At 36.6% G+C, this 18,832-nt stretch overlaps 1 protein-coding gene across 5 annotated transcripts in view; it reads left to right on the top strand.

Annotated features, from left to right (window-relative positions):
- cadm2a (cell adhesion molecule 2a) overlaps positions 1 to 18,832 on the top strand; it is a 670,454-nt gene that overhangs the window by 572,874 nt on the left and 78,748 nt on the right. For 4 of the 5 annotated variants that reach the window (XM_055208557.2, XM_055208559.2, XM_055208560.2 and 1 more), the window contains one exon: positions 10,483 to 10,632. The exons of the other annotated variant lie outside the window; for it this stretch is intronic. In XM_055208557.2, coding sequence (XP_055064532.1) covers positions 10,483 to 10,632 — 150 coding nt within the window. The remainder of the gene's footprint in view (positions 1 to 10,482; positions 10,633 to 18,832) is intronic. 5 annotated transcript variants of the gene reach the window in all.

Here is an 18,832-nt window from a genome sequence, read left to right as displayed (position 1 = left end):
GTGCCATCTGCCTGCTGTGGGACACTTCACCGCTCCTCGCTTGGCCTCGCCTTTGTACGTGTGGAGGTGTGTTCGTGCTTGGCGAGTAAGAGAGCTGTTTTTGTCCATGGCACTTTCACAGGCGCACTTGATCCGCACTGAGGCATCGCTCCTGTACCCTTTTGTCGCAGTAAATTATGGCATTAAAATGACAGAAAAAAAGACTTGCTACAATTAAGGAACTGTGATTGGGACGTTTGTTTACGGTGCCAAGAGCAGCTGCACACGGGCGTAATTGTGCCAGTGGAAGTGAAACCGCTGAGACCAGTTCATTTGTTGTTTGCTAATTGATTCGATTTCTCAGAAATTACATTGTGTCTTGGTAAAAGTGATCATCCTGCACCGTGTGTGTGTGTGTGTGGAGGGGGGTTCGCTCTCTTTGTTTTCCGTTTATCGCATTTATTTACAGTCACAGCATGATTTGCTTTTAATTGGTGCTATGAATTTTATTGAAACTATTTATCTTTTTAAAAAGTCTTTAATATGTTTTGATGGTTTATTCTAACAAAGAATAAATTACACAGACAGATAAAATTAGCAAAATAAAAAAATGGTCTCAACCAATGGAGTGAATTGGTGCAGGACTATCTGATCACTGACCAATGATTGTATTTTTCCACTTAGTGTTAGTCTTATAATGTTAATGGATGCCATTTAAAAAAATAGTTTATAAGGTATTTTGAGGTGCATATATAATATTAGCAAGATGTTTAAAAACATCATATTTTAAAAGTAATAGGTTATTTTGCTGTTTTGCAATGATTGAACAACAGTTTTGTACTGTATATCAAAGTAGGAAGTTCACATAGGTTATGTTTGACTTGGTAAACCGCAAGGAAGTGAAAAAACCTAGATTACCCACAAACACTCGTGCACACCCACACACACTAGCACATACATAGCGCAACTTACTTTAACAATTACGACAGCTGATTTTGTGTTTATTGTGGCAAAAAAGGAAGTTAATTGTTTGTGACATTTGTTCAGAGTCCCATACGGCAAAAAAATATATTTTAAATATATGCTAAATGTATTTTGTAAAACGTAAAGCTCAATTGAATATAATTTTAAATTAAGAACTTTCATATATCAACATATATTTCAAAATGAATTTCAATAGCAAGCAAAAAAAAAATATTTTACATCTCATATGGCAAAAATGTATTATCTACAAAAAATATTTTAAATATATGCTCAATAATAATAATAATAACTTATGTAGTGCCTTTTATGGTACCCAAGGGCGCTTAGCAAATTGGGGGGGGGGTTATAAAGTATTATTTTGAAGTTAAAACTATATTTAATTTTAACCTTTAACTGTTATGTTTACAAGTTCGTAACAAAAACGTTTTTCTTTCTATGCGACGTGAAAATATTTCCTTGGATTTAAATATATAAAGGGCTAAATATATTTTTAATGTGTAAAATATAAAAAAATATACAAAAAATATATGGGTGAAAAATATATTTTTGTAAACATATTCCAAAATATATTTCAGCAAATATATATTTTTTGGCCATTTTTATGTATTTAAAATATATTTTTTGGCCATATAGGTTGAAATACAATTACACCTAAAATGAGCAACACAACAAAAATTGGCTTAACGAATGGAGTAAGATGGAGGCGGGGCAATCTGTTGGCTGGCCAATGGCAGTCTTCTTTCCGATTGTTGTTAGTTTTATAATGTGAAAGATATCGTGAAATGCATTAATTTTATATTATATTTTACAACGTCCTCTGAGATCCAGTTGGTTTTGACCCTCTCTTAAAAAAAGGCATGTTACATTCAAGACTCTTAAGTAACTAAACTGCTGTTATTGGCTAACATTTTGCATGTTAAAGACATAGTTCACCAAAAATGAAAATTCTGTTATCATGTACTCACTCTTATGTTGTTACAAACCTGTATAAATGTCTTTGTTCTGATGAACGCAAAGGAAGATATTTTCAGAAATGTGTGAAACCAAACCGATCATGAGCCCCGTTAACTTCCATAGTAGGAAAAAGAATACTATGGAAGTGAATGGGGCTGATGATTGATTCGAACATTCCTTAAAATATCTTCCTTTCTGGTCATCACTACAAATACAGGTTTGTAACAACAAGAGAATAAATGATGACAGAATTGACATTTTTGGTGAACTATCCCTTTAAATAGCTGCTGGGATGTACTCTGAAAACAATATGGGTTAAAATACTGAGTACGATCTGTAATGGACAAAGATTTCTAAAATTACAAATGTGTGTGGCTTTGCCCCATGACAACCAAGTACATGAAAATACCTTTCATGATATTTTTACTCCAAAAGTATCCCCACAATCATTAAACGTAGCTATAAGAATGGTGTGTCCATAAATAAATATATTTTGTTCATAGGCACAGAGTTTGGGGGGCAGGGGGTGCACTGCCCACCTATGTTTTTGTTTGGTTGTTTGCTTCCTTGTCAGATCTCATCATTTCCAAAAACACTCATCATCTCAATAGTATTTCCGCTAGCACAGTTCATAATGAAAAGTCAGATGCGGCACTTTACAAATTGACAAAATAAACAAACATGATGGCATTTTTAAGAGTATTAATCCGATGTGGGTTAACTAAGTGGGCGCTTCGCTGTCAGGCCGTATTAAAATCAACTGGGGACCACTGTTAGTTTCTAATCACTGTTATGAATCTTTCATATATCTCATTGCAGAATGTCCCATGGCTCTAATTAACTCCTCAAACATTATCCTTAGCCCTTGGGAAAGACTTTAAATGCTGTATTTAAAAAAAATATCAAGGATGAACACCTCTATTTTGAAAAGTGCTCCTACTGGTGTGCACTGGAAGAAGAAGAGAAAAAGACCACTTACATGTATTCAGTATGTGCTTACAAGTATATTTTGCGCCTGAGGTTGACAGGTGTCTGTGATAAGTAGATGTTTCTATTCTATATTAAAGTATTTGGTTACAGATCACATAATCTCCCATATCTGTACTCCTATTGGTAGTAGGCGAATTGCATCCTTAGGCATGCACTTGACATTGAACTCGTAGACTCTCAGATCGTCAATCATCATTGAAAATGACTTACGGAGCTTTCGCGCTGTGAACTTCTGTGAACAAGTAAAGATTGGATTTGGTTTAGTGAATGGGTCAATCTAGGATTGAGTTAATGAGATATCACCCGGGATGGTTTGCCAGACTGGCACTGTTTATGCGTGTCAGGACTGCCCCCACACCTGTGCCCATTCACCAGGCATCATGCCCGTGTGGATGTTCTTTGGCCACGTTTCTGTTTGGTCGAACTCAAATGTGAATTAGCTGTTTGGATTTAGTCAGAAACCTGAGCTAGTGGTGAGGCTGAATCCAACAGAGACATCCAGATGAGATGGTAGATTAAAACATTAAACTTGCAGTTGTCTGTTACAGGATGACAGAGATGCCAGGATCTGTGGCCTGGTTGTGTCTGGTCATGTGCCAGAGTAATTTGTCATAATAATATCCTTTATCATCTGCATCAAGTCTTATCAGGCTCAAATTGTTATGTGACCCAGTCTCCCAATTGATATTAATTGAGTGAGGTCATTGATATTAAAATCAATGATGCTCTTAATCTCATAATAATAATAATAATAATAAGTGTTGTGATGGCTGTTGGCAATGAAAAATATGATCATTTTGTATTCTGCAAGCATGGTCAGGGCTTAAGGTCAATGGTATGACTACTTCCAGGTTTAAGTGACTCGGAGCACGAGGGCAGATCTGCTAAAGGTCACCCAGTTATGGTTTTCCACTAAAAGGTTACATACAGTAGGTGTGTGGGCTTGGATAGCAAAGACATATCAATCATGCAACAGTTTCATGTGCAGCTTTATCTTGTGTGTTGTGAGCCTCTTATAAGTAGCAGATTGTAGATAAGTAGAGAAACAACAAAGTAACACAACGGCTGATATTGTAAGCCTGTATGAGTTGTATGTCTTTGGTTGGATTTGCAAGCAGGGGGTGAGTGATTCTGTCATCTCTAAACTCTTAAAAAATGTGTTTAACCCAAAATGCTGGGTTGTTTTAACCCATTGTTAGGTAAAATATACATTTTTCTGGGTTACTTAACGCAATGGTTGGGTTTGTCCCTTTTTAACCCAAAACAGTTTTTTATATACTTTTTCTTCACTTTTTGTGTTGCATACTCTCAGTGGGACAGTCACTGAGGACATTTAGAAGAGAGCAAAGCTAATTTTATATTTTGCTTGTTGAGAGAGAGAGAGAGAGAAAGAAAGAAAGAAAGAGAGAGACATACAGGAAGGAGAAACAGAGGAGAATAGGAGGGTGAAGGGTGGGTGGCATTGAGATGTACACTGCCGTATATACAGGTTAGAGAGGCTTGTAACCCAAAGGTCACTGATTTGATTGTCATGGCCGGCAGATTGCAACTCAGGTGCCCTTGAGCCCAATTGCACACTGGGTACAAAACCTAGCTCCTAGCTTAATCCTAGATTGGTGACACGACCAAAAAGGATGTTAAAGGGACAATAAGTGGTGAAATTGTATTTTGCATTCAAACGAATAGTGCTCTCTAGCGCCTCGCTTTTCCAAATGCGTGTTGCAACCTCGGTAGCCGTTATGTAATCACTGATCTCCTTGTCCGTTTCTGCTGGTTCACGTGTTCTGAATGAAAACGCGTTGGATAGACCAAAACCAATCACATTGATGAAGATGACGTATGCAGAGCTATATCAGACTTTTGCCGGATCCAGTCGGTAAGACAGCGATAACATCTTTTTTTAGATATAAAGGCTTCGTGTGTTGTTCTTTGCTCGGGTTTTAACGAAAAGGAAGTTTAAATGGCTTAAAACAGACACGACAGCTGATTCGAACGAGTGATGTTCCACGGTGGCATCCATCTTTTTATTGTACAAAATCTGTCGTCATCGTGTTAAGCCTGCCCCAACGTTTCTGATTGGTGCCGCGATTTCTCGGCATTAGAAATTGGCTTAAATGGCCTCTTTGCCAGACTACTTGCAGAGCAAATCTAAATTTGCCGGAAGTTGTCTGTGTTTTTCCAGGCTACAGGAAGAAACCTTAAAGCCATAGACTGTAAAAAAATATGGACGTAGTGTTCATGACGTCAAAGCAAAGTGATGTTTGTGAAGATTGTTTTTGAAGCTTAAAGTAAACATTTATCAATAAAAAGATGTTGTACACTGCACAATGGTTAAACACTAATAATAAAGTTTTGTTTTACAGTGTGTTAAATAAACTCACAACTGCAAAATATTAAAACGACACCTTAAGGTTAGCATGTTATTATTTCTCCACTGAAATAACTAATAATATGATACATGTCTTCTGTCGCTTAAAGCTGCAGCAGTGTAAATGTCATCATATTGTCGGTGCTGAAAGAGTAGATTGATCTTAATATTTTCTGAACTCTTATTATTTATGTTTCTTTGATTTGGTGACAAACTTTTTCTTTCTACAAAGTTTCCATTTGTTTGCTTAAAAGTAAGTGAATTTATTCATTAATTTTGATAGTTTAATAAGGTGTAGTTCACCCAGGTGAGCAAATGGAAGGTTACATGATTTTAAATTAGATATCTGTTTAATTTTCTGGCTTGACCTTTTAAATTCATGTTGCCTTGTAATTACTCTCTGGGTTTCTATTTTAAAAGTTTTGCACTTTTGCGGTAGGCACACAGCTGAAATCTAACTTTTAGTGGTTTTATTTTCATTAAAATCAGAAAATATTTTGGTGGATTGATGTTTTAAAATGAGGTTTCAGTGTTGTTTTTCGTGCTGTTTGGCATTGTGGTTAGTGTCAGGTGTTTCTCGGCAGTTGTTGTTTTTCAAAAGTGCTCTTGGCAGGAAATATGCAAAATAAAAAGCACTTCAGAATAGTTGGCAGCACATCTTACAGTTTCTCTTAGCATTCATTTCTCATGCTGCATGTGTTACTACTTTTTTCCAGGCTATTACAAAATACAAAATATTTATTATTATAAATATCATATAATTCTGTAGGAATCATTTTGTCAGTTGATTGTCGTTTAGCCCCACCCAAAAAAGTTGGTGCAACTTAAAAAAGTAAGTCACCTAAACTTTTTTAAATTAACAAATATTTTTGAAGTTGAATTAACTAAACACTTTTTTAGACAACCAGGTAACATTTTTAAGTTGAACCAACATTTTTACTGGTCCAAATTACCAGCATAATCTTACAGGAATTAGTACGTATTTTACGAGTTAGTTAATTTGTATAAATTTCAGTGGCGGCCGATGACTTCTTTTTTCCGAGGGCGTTTGATGCAAAGTTCGTCACAACATGTATGTAGCCCATCATATGTGTGGTTCGTAATTTCAAAATATGTGTTCGCCGCATCGAGTGATCCTATGTCCATCACGTGTCTTGTCAAAATAAGTGCCTGCTGCAGACGCGTCTAAAGGGTTTATGATAAAAGAGACGCTTGCGTTTGCCAGATACTTGCATAATCTTATGCGTAATCAGAGTTTACTGTTAAGGGAGTGTCTTGCGTGTATTTTGTGAACGTGAGCGTCTCTTTTATCATAAATGGTTTTGATGCATGTGCAGCAGGCAATTATATTGACAAAACACGTGATGAATATGACGCAACAAACAAATATTTTGTAAACACGCACAACAAATGTGACACTTCGAACACATATTTTGAATTGTTCGTTGTACGAATAAATGCAAATTAGCCACCTCGTAAAATACGATGTGTTAAAAATTCCAAAATGTTAAACATCAAAAATTTTCTAATTGGCTGTGATTTGCTGATTTAATTTTGGGCTGTGAAACAATCAGTCAGGACAGACAAAGGTTATTTTTTTAATCGATACCCATTGCTTGACAACAACAGCACATGAGATGTTGACCTCTGGTGTAAGGACCATCACAGAGATACATCCATGTTTCATCACGACCATTTACCAACCTCCTAATTTAATAGTCATCCAATTTACAGTTTATGAGTTGACACATCTCTGTTTTTGTCAACCACATGCATAAAAATAGAAGCAGATTTGCACCTATGTTTCAATGTTGTTTTGACTGATTTCCCAACGGATCGTGACCCTTTGAAAACATCGAAAAAAAGAAAATTATATGGTAGAGATCAAGGAAGATGGTGTTAGAACTAAAGAAAGGAGTTGGCAGGTCATTCAGAAAGCAGATAAATAATGTATTCTGCCTACCTTCAGTAATGTGAATCCATTTCACTGGATCTCCCTCCACCTAACTGCAGGAGACCTCAACCGGGGTCGTGAATGACCTTCTGTCTTCACTTGTTCTGATCCTGAGACTCAGAAGATGTGAGGGGAATGTGTTTGCTCTGCATCATTCAGCACTTGTATGCATTTCTATGTTTACGGTTAACAAAGTAAAAGAAAAAGTACAAATATATTTATATAACTGTGTGCGGGAGTGTTTGTGTCTGCAATGTGCTTTCCAGAGGCATGGAAAAGAAATAAGCACCGCAGCTGGCCGATGGGCTCTCCAGTCAGGGAGCCTGTGGAGAGGCCTTTAGCATCTCTCTGTCTTTGTCTCTCTGTGTCTCTCTGTGTCTCTCTCTCTGTGTCTCTCTCTCTCTCTCTCCTCTCTGTCTCCTCTTGGATGTCTTATAAAAGCTTATAAAACCATGGAGCCCCTCGAATCAGGCTAATTGTGACACACTGCAATTAGCAGTAAGCAGAAAAAGATGCAAAATTTATATATAGCATTGCATGAAACTAGAGACTTTATTTATCTCGGTTCCTCTCATTAGCCACCGTAAATCCAATCCGTTTTCACCGAGTCCTAATCGTGCAATCAATCACATGGTAAAGACTGCATTCATGAAAGTAAAGTTTTGTGGTTTTAGGTTCTTGTGTGAGTCTTTTTTGAATGGGACAAAACTGTCACAAAGATTGTACCCTTTGAAAAGGTCCTAATATGTGAGTCAATGACATGACATATTTTCTGCTAATTTACTTTAATATTTTTCATGTAAATGTTAATCTATCACAACAAACTATGAATTGTTTGAAAGGTCTAAAAATGTAGTTTTCATATTTTAAAACCTTTTAGCGGTAATAATAATGCAGTAACTGTAATTAATTCATTTGTGACAAGAGTATGCAGCAAACCTCACAGCAAACCAAAACAAACCTCCGTTTTTTTGTAATTTTATGTATTAAAATTAATACTGTATATTGCATTTTAGAGCAGTTATAAATAAATGTAAACTTCTCTAAAAAAAAAATTATTTTTACCTCCAGACACTTCCGTAAAAAAGTTAAAGTCTTCTCTTTAAAACAAGACCAAAATTAAGCTTCCATACCAAAAAAAATAAGTTATATTAATTTAAAAGTTTACATCACCTTTTCACCACCCCCCACTCAAAAAGGGCAGCGCCAGTTAAAGGGTTAAAATTTCAAAATAAATTTGTAGATTACCAAGTCTAGAATTTCTGGTTTTATTTCATTTTGAAAGAATATTTGGGGGATAATTGCAAAAATGTCAATTGGTGTAACTAGTTTTTTTTTAAAGAAAATAAAAAACATTAATTAAAAATGTGGAATAAAATATAACCATCTAGTTTAGTGTAATTAGATTTTTTTACATCATTTGTCAAAGATTATTTAGAAAACAGAGCTGTTTTCAGCATATATCAGGACAAATATTACAAAAACTGATTAAAATTTACATTTAGAAATAACTAATAAAATTATATTTTAAAATTATTATTTTATTTATTTATTTATTTATTTATTTATTTATTTATTTATTTATTTATTTATTTATTTATTTATTTATCATTGTGGATAAAATATAAAATATCTCTTATTCTTTGGCACAATTGGTGATTATACACCATTTGACATTTTCAGTTCCATTCAGTCTTAACTTTCATAAAAATGGTGCAAATGTAATTTTTTTATTGCATAAAATTAACATAAACAAACTATTTTAGAAATAAACCTGATGTGTGCTTTTATTTAAAAAATAGTTTTTGAAAAAGATTTTTGAATTTCTCATCTAGCCAAACCGTTTTTGTCACTGACCCATGTACCAGATATGTATACATTTGGTACTGATACCTTTGAGGTACTAATATGTGCTTTTTAGGTGTAAAGTTGTTCTTTTCAAAAGGGTACTGCCCCAGTTTTGTGTCCTGTTTCAATAGGGTTTACATTGTGTCTATCAAGCAATGGCCATTATTGTTGACAATGTAATAAAAGTTTTTATTGCTTGGTAGTCCCACATACAGTAAAATCTCTTTTTCTGTTCGGCTGTGATTTCTTTTTATTTAAATCTTGGTGAGGACACAGTTTCTTTATTCTCCTTGTTACATAATTTCCTGGCATTCTAGTAATTCCAGACTTTCAAATGGCTTGCATCAGCAGCAGCACCGGTGATGTTGACCTCTACAGTCATCACTTTTTCGTTTTTATATAAATACAGATTATTCATCTATCACGTCCTCTGCAGGGCTGTCTTTGTGTATGGTATAGTATATGCGTGTGTACGGTTTTTCATTAGCTCCACTATAAGTCCCTTCCTTTCACAAGGTGATGTGTTATTGCCTGTCTAACAGTGGGGTGCCATGATGGATGTCAGTTTTGTGAATCATTCCTCAGTGAGCTAAGTCTTTATTTAGTGTTCGGCTCATGACTGACTTGTGATTATTGTCTTTGGCTGCTTAAAAGACAGTTTTAGTCAATGATGTTTCTTTCAATTACAATGATAACTAGAACAGTAATTATGTTATCATCAATAAGCATTTTTGGATGAATGGATGCTGATTGGTCAATAGCTGTGCTTTATTCAAGATATTTGTACATCACTTGTATGCAAAACGTACAGCTGATTGCTGTCTTGTATTTTGTTGCATTTCTTTTTTGCACACAAAACACTTTTGAGTCATCACTGTATTCTCTATATAACACTTTATTACTTGAGGGTAGGGATTTTTGTTTTGGTCCAGTGAGCAAACACCCAGAACAGCATCATCCACAAAAAGAAACAGCCCAGCATGGTGTCACTGACTTGCAGCCATTAAATTTCCTTTAGAAAATATTCTGTTTTTGTTTACCATACAGGCTGAATTTCTTTAACGCCCCCACACAAGTCAATATACCTGCCATAAAAGTTGCTTAATGTCATCTGGTTGCCATCCAAAATCTAGACATATTTAGATCTGAAGTCATGAGTTTATCTACAGCCCTTCTCGTGTCTCGCTTATGATTTAGTGTATAAGGGATGCGAGTAACTTCATCACCTTCTGTACTCTTCACCCACGTTTGACATAAATAGCTCCCATCCCCGTTTTTTTCGGAGATCTTTCATGAACCATGTCAGCAGAACACGTCGAAGAGCTCTGAGGTCTTGATGCTAAAGGTTGAATGCAGCTCCGTATGTTGCTGTGTCTCTCAACCAGATTCTGTCTGTCTTTTTCAGGAGCCCCGGGCCAGTTCCCTATCGTCCAGAACATGACCGTGACAGAAGGAGGGACAGTCAACTTGACCTGCCGAGTGGATCATAATGACAACACCTCCCTCCAGTGGTCAAACCCGGCACAGCAGACGCTCTTCTTTGGGGATAAGAAAGGTAAGTTACTCACACAGCTCTATATCTTTTCGGATGAGATCCTTGGCTAAATTTATATTTTTAAAGGGATAGTAAATGTCATTATTTATTCATTTTGTTTACATTTTTAAAGATATTTTAAAGGGTATTTGTGCTGTTCATATACAAATAATGATAGTGAATGGTTACTAAATGCTAATATATGTATATAGGGTGTACCGTCCCTTTAAAAGATTGTATTCATTGCTTTAACTACTACTGCTGTATGTGAGTTGAAAGGCTTACAGCAGTGAGTAAGATCTACACTAGTATCAGCTATAAATTCACACATTTGTATATACAACCGTAAACAACCGCATTTCCTTGTACGTTGTCTAGATTTTCTCCCAGGCTGGCCTTGATGTTGTAAATGGCATTGTGTTCACCTGTTGTGCGACTGGTACGCTATAAATTCCCGTAGAGAATCAATATCGATCCGAGCGAGCTTTATAAGACACACTTTCACCCATAAACACCCTTAATCAAGAGCTGACGCAAAATCAAGAGCTAGACAATCTCACTCGCTCTCTCAGACTCTCTCACACATACGCTCATACGACGGAGGTTTGATTAATGTTGCAGAATACTAACAGATTACGTTTGATAAATGAGGTACGGATGGAGAGCCATTTAAAGACTCTTCGCTGCGGCATCAAAGATATCTACTGTTCCCAGATCAGATCGATACGAAGCTTTATCACAGACTTCCCAATGCACTGTTTCGTATGTCGCACGGAAATAATCTCTGGATATATTTAATACAGACACTGGATTTTATAATGATATCATGAGGCTGTCAGCGAATTCCCCAGGTTTTTATTGAGATAATAAATGGCCTTTGTGTCAAAGAAATATCTTTCTTTGAGGCGTGATATACGCTCAAATACAAAAAAGTGTATTGCATAAATACATACTGTAGGATCTGACACTTCAGTGGCTTTTTTATGTGTTTGTGTGATATCACCGTGTTCAAGGGCGGCACTGGTTTCAAGGTGAACGTGATATCACCAAGTAAGATGTTCATTTCATTAACCAATCAGATTGCAGGATTAACATTAGTGTGCATGTTAGATTTAGGATTGGGTTAGGGGCTTTTAAGAAATACTCAAACTATTATTTCACACTAATTTGAGGGTTTAAAAATGGTTTGAGTTAAGGGTAGGTTGGGGTATCTTTGATTAAAACGTTGATCCAGGATCAACAAAAAATATTGATCCAGGATCACATCTTACTTGGTGAAATCACGGCGACCCTGGTTTCAATGCAGAGAGCTGTATAATGTTGCCAGGTCTCCTCCCAACAAGCAGTAAACTAAAATACCCATGAATAACTATCCATTAGAGATAGCAAGATATAGATACAATGCAACCGTTTTCATTTGTATACCTAGAGAGCCATATCCTAGTTTTAAAATCCATCTCCACAAAACTATATTTAGTTATATAAATTTTTAAAGGGGACATATCATAAAAATCTGTCAATTTCTATGTTTAAGTGCTATGATTGGGTCCCCAGTGCTTGTTTCAAACTAGAAAATGTGAAAAGATCAACCCAGTAACTTAGTTTTGGTAAACCATTCTCTGCAGGCATGTGAAAAAAATAGCACATTGAAATTTGGCTCACCTTGTGATGTCAGAAGGGGATAATACCGCCCCTTAATCTGCCCCTCAATCCAACCACGACACTACCATTTAGTACATCGGCTCATTTGCATTTTAAAGGACACCCCCCAAAAACGGCACATTTTTGCGCACACCTACAAAGTGATAATTTTAACATGCTATTTAAGCAATATCGCTCGAGTAGGAGTGTGATATAGCTCTATGATATAGGTGATATATCATGATGATATAGAGCTATATCACACGACTCCGAGAGCGATATTGCTTTTATACAACAGTTCGACGGCACACGTTTGAAAAACGAAAACTAGAAAACAACAACGGAGTTTTTTTAAAAGCCTTTTCGTTTGAGAACTACTTTCTTCTGCCACGAATTTGAGGCCTGCCAGAATGACAGGTTACACTTTCGGCTGCTTTGAATCTCATAATAACTCAATGGACGGAAAAGCCGTTACTTTATATTACCGTTTCTTGGTCACAAAGTGTAGTTTTAAGATTAGTTCAGTCGAGAATATATATTTATTATATTTAAATCTACAGTCGATTAGTAAAGATAGCGCCGGTTTGAACGTTTGCTTAGTGAGATTCGGTACGTATGAGAACCAAAGCATGAGCGGACGTCAGTGTTCACTCGCCCCGCTGACCACCGCCCTCTCTGGGCTACATCTCTGACAGGGATTCCCTGGCTCTGATATTCACCTTGTTTGTTTTTGATGGTCAAAATGAGATCAAATCAGCAGTATTTGGTGTCATGATAAAACTATTACTTGTTTTCTTATTCATATTTAGTGTCTTTTGTGTTGTTATTGTTTTGGCGCAAGGTAAAAGTTAATAAAACTATACTTATATAATGTTACTATTGGTTTCCCATTTACTCTTAACGGGATACGAGCACTCGTTTATTATTAAACTTCGTTCTTGTCAGTACTATATAAAACAGTTTTTTATAAGTGTCAGAGAGATGTTTTTGCATGCTGCTTATAAATATACCAGTGGCGATATTCTCATAACATGTTTTAATAGTCACGTCGCGATTAAATAAATAATCAATGTTCATATTTAAAAGCTGCGGTGCTTACCCGCAGTTCCATGGTGTTTTCGCGTTCTGATAAGAGATATAGCTTCAGAAGAAAAACCGAGTGTTTACATTCCTCTTTCCAAGTGTCCACACGATGTGACAAGACATTAATCCCATTAAGTTTAACGTAACATCCAAGAGCGCTGATCTTTAACGAAATAATAACTTCCGATTGGGATTCAGCAACTGATTTACGAGCTAGTGAACTAATAAGACACACGGAGAGTGTTTAAAAATAGCTCGTCTGGTTTTTCCATTCAGAGATGAGCCTGTTTTGGACCTCCATTCACTAGGTGGCGGAATGATACGAAAGGTGAAGCGGTTACTGTGCCGTTATCAGTACAATATCGCATAGCTCTTAGCCAATCAGATTCGAGAACCAGAAAGAACTGTTGTATAAAATAAATTATCTAGATGATATTTTTAGCTAGTACTGAGGACACCAAAGATTTATTTTACATCTTAAAAAAGTCTTATGAAATGTCCCTTTTATAGTTAAAATGATGTACACCAGCTGTCACTGGGACAGTACCCCTTTAATAAGGTCCTAATATGTACCATTATGTCAGTGGTTCTCAAACTCGGGGGCAGATTTATTTTGAGAATTTGAGATTTTTATGTTATGACTTCTCTTTTGGGAATGCCAGACTGTTTAAGAGCCACTACATTAGGTACAGATACAGTGTATGTCTACATTTACCAATACTTACCTCTGACGTACTAATATTATCTGTTTAGGTTAAAAGGCTTTTTTTAAAGGTACTCCCCCAGTGACAACTACACTAAAATATTCTGAGTTATTTTCAGCTTTGGGTCAAAAAGGGATGAACCTAGCTTATTGGGTTGTAATTTATCCTATGCTGGGTTGTTTTAACCCAAAATGCTGTGATGTTTAACCCATTGTTGCGTTTTCAATGGCTGTGCTTGTCCCTTTTTAACCCAACAATAATATAATACCCAATAATAATATAATAATAATTATTCCCAAATTACCCAAGCATTTTTGGGATTGTATGCTTAAAGAATCCCTTTTTGGTAAACTTACATATACTGCAAAAGTGTTTTTTCTGGCAACATAAAGACAACATAAAAAAATTTGATGTACAATAACTTTAGGCAAACTATTCATGCATGTAATAATGTTGCTATACTTTAAAACAGTATAAATGTTAATGTTTCTGCATTGCCTCATCTACCATTAATACTGTAAGTGCCTGATACTTCTTTGATCATTGAAATCAGGTTTGAGGATGGAAATGAAACACAGGTGCCTCTGACGGTCATATGTTTTTTCTGCTGTAATGCTGCAGTTATTATTAAACGTGTGAATATTTCTTGATAATAACAGCACATTTCACGGCTGTGTAATTTAACTCATCACATCAGCCAATTGGCGTTCACCTCTTTGCTTTCTCCATCAACCTGTAGATAATATGTGCAGATGTACTCTCATGCTGAGCTAACACAGCACTTCCCACAATTACCTTCTTCAATGAGTTCAGTGGGAGGAACTTATGATTGTTTGAGTGTAGGCCTGTAAAAAGTACTGAGAAGGTTAATAATACTCGATTAAAAGTACATTATTAAGTGACTGTAAAAGGGTTTTTAACAAACTTTGCCTTTGTAATTCCACACACCATAATCAATAACTGTTCTACTATACCTCCTATGATCTGTAAAGGTTATCTTTAAATTCAGGTGCAGGACTTAATAAAGTCTTGTTTGAGTATTTGAGGTTTTTTAGTGAGTTTCAGTGAAATTACAATATAGTAGTTTCTGCAAATTTTGAGAATTTACTCATTTTCCAGCTCCACTAGAGTTAAACATTTGATTTTTATCGTTTTAGAATCTATTTAGCCAATCTCCAGGTCTGGCGCTACGACTTTTAGCATAGTTTAGCACAATCCATTGAATGTGATTCGACTATTAGCATCGCGTTAAAAAATAATCAAAGAGTTGCTCCAGGAGGCGCAATGATATTACGCAGTGCCCAAAAATAGTCCCCTGCCATTCAAAGTTAATAAGGGGACTTTCGGGCACTGCGTAATATCATTGCGCCTGCTGCAGCCATGTTACGGCTGCAAAGTCCTTGATTATTACACCAGAATGAGAGTATAGTCCTAGCCATATCCGCCTAGAAAATTGCGAGTTTTAATTTTCTTTCGATCTTTGTACACGATGTAACTATAGAAGAGTCAAGTTTTATAAGAAAAATATTGAAACTCATTTTTCAGCATGATGCTAATGGTCTAATCAGATTCAATGGATTGTGCTAAGCTATGTTAAAAGTGGTACCGCCAGACCTGGAGATCAGCTGAATGGATTCCAAAAAGGTAACAAATCAAATGTTTAAATCTAGGGGAGCTGGAAAATGATCCGATTTTCAAAAAAAAGTGGAATGTCCCTCCACTTTTCGGATACATTTTTGTTTTATTGGTTGAAGTCGTCTAAAATTAAAACTACATATCTTTTGTGAAAGTCTCAGTACTATAAAATTTTCCAATCCTTGCTTTATGACTGTGGAGACTGCCTATCATAACTTTGTATAGAAAAAAATGTCTCACTTATTACTCGTGTACTTTACACCCCCGTTTGAGCTGTCGCAACGTTCACGTCCTGTGCTTGTTCGAGAACGGCAGGTGTTCGGAGACCGAACGAGTCGAGCATTAGAAAGTGTTGGGACAGTACGGTCCTAATGGCAGCGAGAGGGCTAATTATTAACACCATGAGCTTTAGATTGGAATGGGAACTTTCACATTAATAAGCAGTGTAATGAGACTCATCGAGAGCAAAGCGGATGAAGCGATAACAGGATGCTGTGAAATCTGTCTGCCTGATGTGGTGTGATTTGATTTAAAGCCCGGTTCAGTCCAGCTGATGGAAGTGTGTTTGCAGCCTGTAGTTTGTGCCAAGAACTGCTTGAGGAGTTTGTGCTTGCGAGCTGTCAGTCTATCTGATCGCAGCCCCGAGAGAAAACATCAATCAGAGGCTTTCTCGCAAATGTAGATGTTGCTCTTAAGCCGCCGGTCTGTTGTGCTTCAGTGTTAGACTTTATCAAAACTGTAAAAACCAAAGTGCCTGGAAATGCGCTGAGGTAGTTTCCACTGAAACAGGAAGTTATGGCAGGATACAGTATATACTAAATGGCTCCTCCCACTTTTTTAAGTGCCAATAGTGTTAAGTTTACCTAACAGTGAATCTGAAACCATCACGTTTTATTTACATGAATGTGTTTTATTCAAATTTGTACTAGGCCTGTTTGGCATTTTAATTATATTAATTATATTGTGCATCGAGTGTTTTCATCGTTTATGTATTTATGACTTCAGCACTTTGTTCTTATTGTGCAATTTTTATAAAAGGCTTGAGATGAAGCGCATCTAAAATTGTGTAAAGACAATTTGCATTGATGTCTTAAAATAAATCGACACTCTCTACAGTAATAGAAGATTTTAAGTCATACCAATATAACATTTGCACAAACTCTGTTCAAACGATTGTCTTTATTCTTTTGTTTTATTGTTCAGTGAGTTTAATAGCTCGTGTTGAAGCCCGTCTGATAAGCATGCCAGCCTATGGCCCTTTATGAAACTTGGTATGTTGCCCAGCCATTCTGTCCCTCCCTAATGTCACCCAACGACGGGCGTGTGAAGTATGTGTGCTCTATTGTGCTGCTTTTTACAAGTTTTTGGATAGTTTTGCAGCCTTGAGGAAAGTGAAAATGAGGGAAGGGAGAAAGGGAGATTGCAGACATTTTGTGCTTTGCCAAAGGGGGTTTGTGGGAAATATTTACAGCTGCTATTTTTTTTCAAGTCCCGTTGAGCGCATGCACAGGTGCAGATGTTCGTTCTCGACAAATGCCACTTAGGCTAATCGCTGAAGTACCTCAATGGTGCGTTGTTTTGCATGCGTGAAGTTGTATGCCGCTCTACACTTCTCGAAGTGCTGTTGGAGGACACGGTGCCCTTGAGAAAGGATGTAATTACTAAAGTAAAGAATGTGTGAATGTGGACCGTGGACCCTCAACTCCTCCTCCTCCTCCTCCTCTTTTTATCCCACGGAACTGATTTTAGCTGCACACAGACAAGACAGTAAGAAAATGAAGAGGGAAATTTCTCACTTCTACAGGTGCTGCATTATCCTCTATATACTATTTTTATTCTTGTTACTCCTACTTTGTTTGTCTTTGTGTTTCTTTATATTTTTTTATTAAATTCTCATTTGGAATGTATGTGCATAAGATGCCCATGCATGAGTTATGGTGCAGTACTGCATGCTTGGTGAAAAAACGTCTCGGGTTACGTACTGTATTTAACTCTTGTTTCCTGAGAAGGGAACGAGACGCTGCGTCTCCCTTGCCATACTTCCTGCATCCCTGTTATGCCGCAATATTTTAGCTAGCAGGGCGTTTTCAGGTCACCATCGGTGGCGTTACACCCCACCATCAGTTGAATTTGTTATACACATTCAAACACTCACGCCTGGGGGCGTTCCCATAGCGTCACTACGGCACGCAGAGCGAGTTCCCTCGAAAGGAAACAAGGACATATTGCTGGTTTGGTGGTTAAGCTTGTTAAATAGGTCAAGGTGTATTTTTAATGTTTTGTTGTTGTTAATCCTGCTGGTTAACTGTTGTGTCTTGTCTTGTTAAATTATATGCAGTTTTCACCGTGTTAATATGGAGTCTTAGTAAATGAGTTTCTATGTATATCCAAAACCCCTTTGTATCAGGGAATCTCGCAGGAGTTTAACAATGTGGACACAACCCTGATCAACTACATGAACCAGCTTGGACCAGCTATAAATCATGTAAAACTAGATACTATCAGGAGATTTTAGCTGGAGTTTTCCAAGTGTAACGTTTAAAAAACGTATTTTAAAGCTTAAACAAATGCAAAATGAACAAAATGTAATAACATAAAAATTAATCGTTCAAGTCGTCAAAACTTTTTAGGTGAATTTATCTGGTTGTCTTTAAAGGATTAGTCAATTTTCTAAAAAAAAAGTCAGGATAATTTGCTCACCACCGTGTCATCCGGGATGTTGATGTCTTTCTTTGTTCGGTCGGGAGGAGGTTGTGTTTCTTGAGGAAAACAGGATTTTTTTCATTTTAATGGACTTTAATGGACCCCAACACTTAACAGTTTTAATGCAGTTTAAAATTGCAGTTTCAAAGGACTCTAAATGATCCCAAACGAAGGCATTAGGGTCTTATCTAGCAAAACGATTGTCATTTTTGACAAGAAAAATAAAAAACATGCACTTTTAAAACACAACTTCTCGTCTATCTCCGGTTTTGTGACGCCCCAGCGCGACCTCACGCAATACGTCATCATGTCAAGAGGTCACGGACGACGTATCGAAACTACGCCCCAGTGTTTACAAGTGTGGAGAAGGAGGATCGAATGATACTAATTAATGTCTTTGTGTCAGTTTCTTGTTTAAAATGGTCCGCAAATGTGCGTTTCATATATGTAACACG

The sequence above is a fragment of the Misgurnus anguillicaudatus genome, chromosome 12 (assembly GCF_027580225.2).
Source record: "Misgurnus anguillicaudatus chromosome 12, ASM2758022v2, whole genome shotgun sequence".
In the NCBI taxonomy this organism is placed as follows: Eukaryota; Metazoa; Chordata; class Actinopteri; order Cypriniformes; family Cobitidae; genus Misgurnus; species Misgurnus anguillicaudatus.
This window is presented reverse-complemented; position numbering and strand designations above follow the sequence as displayed.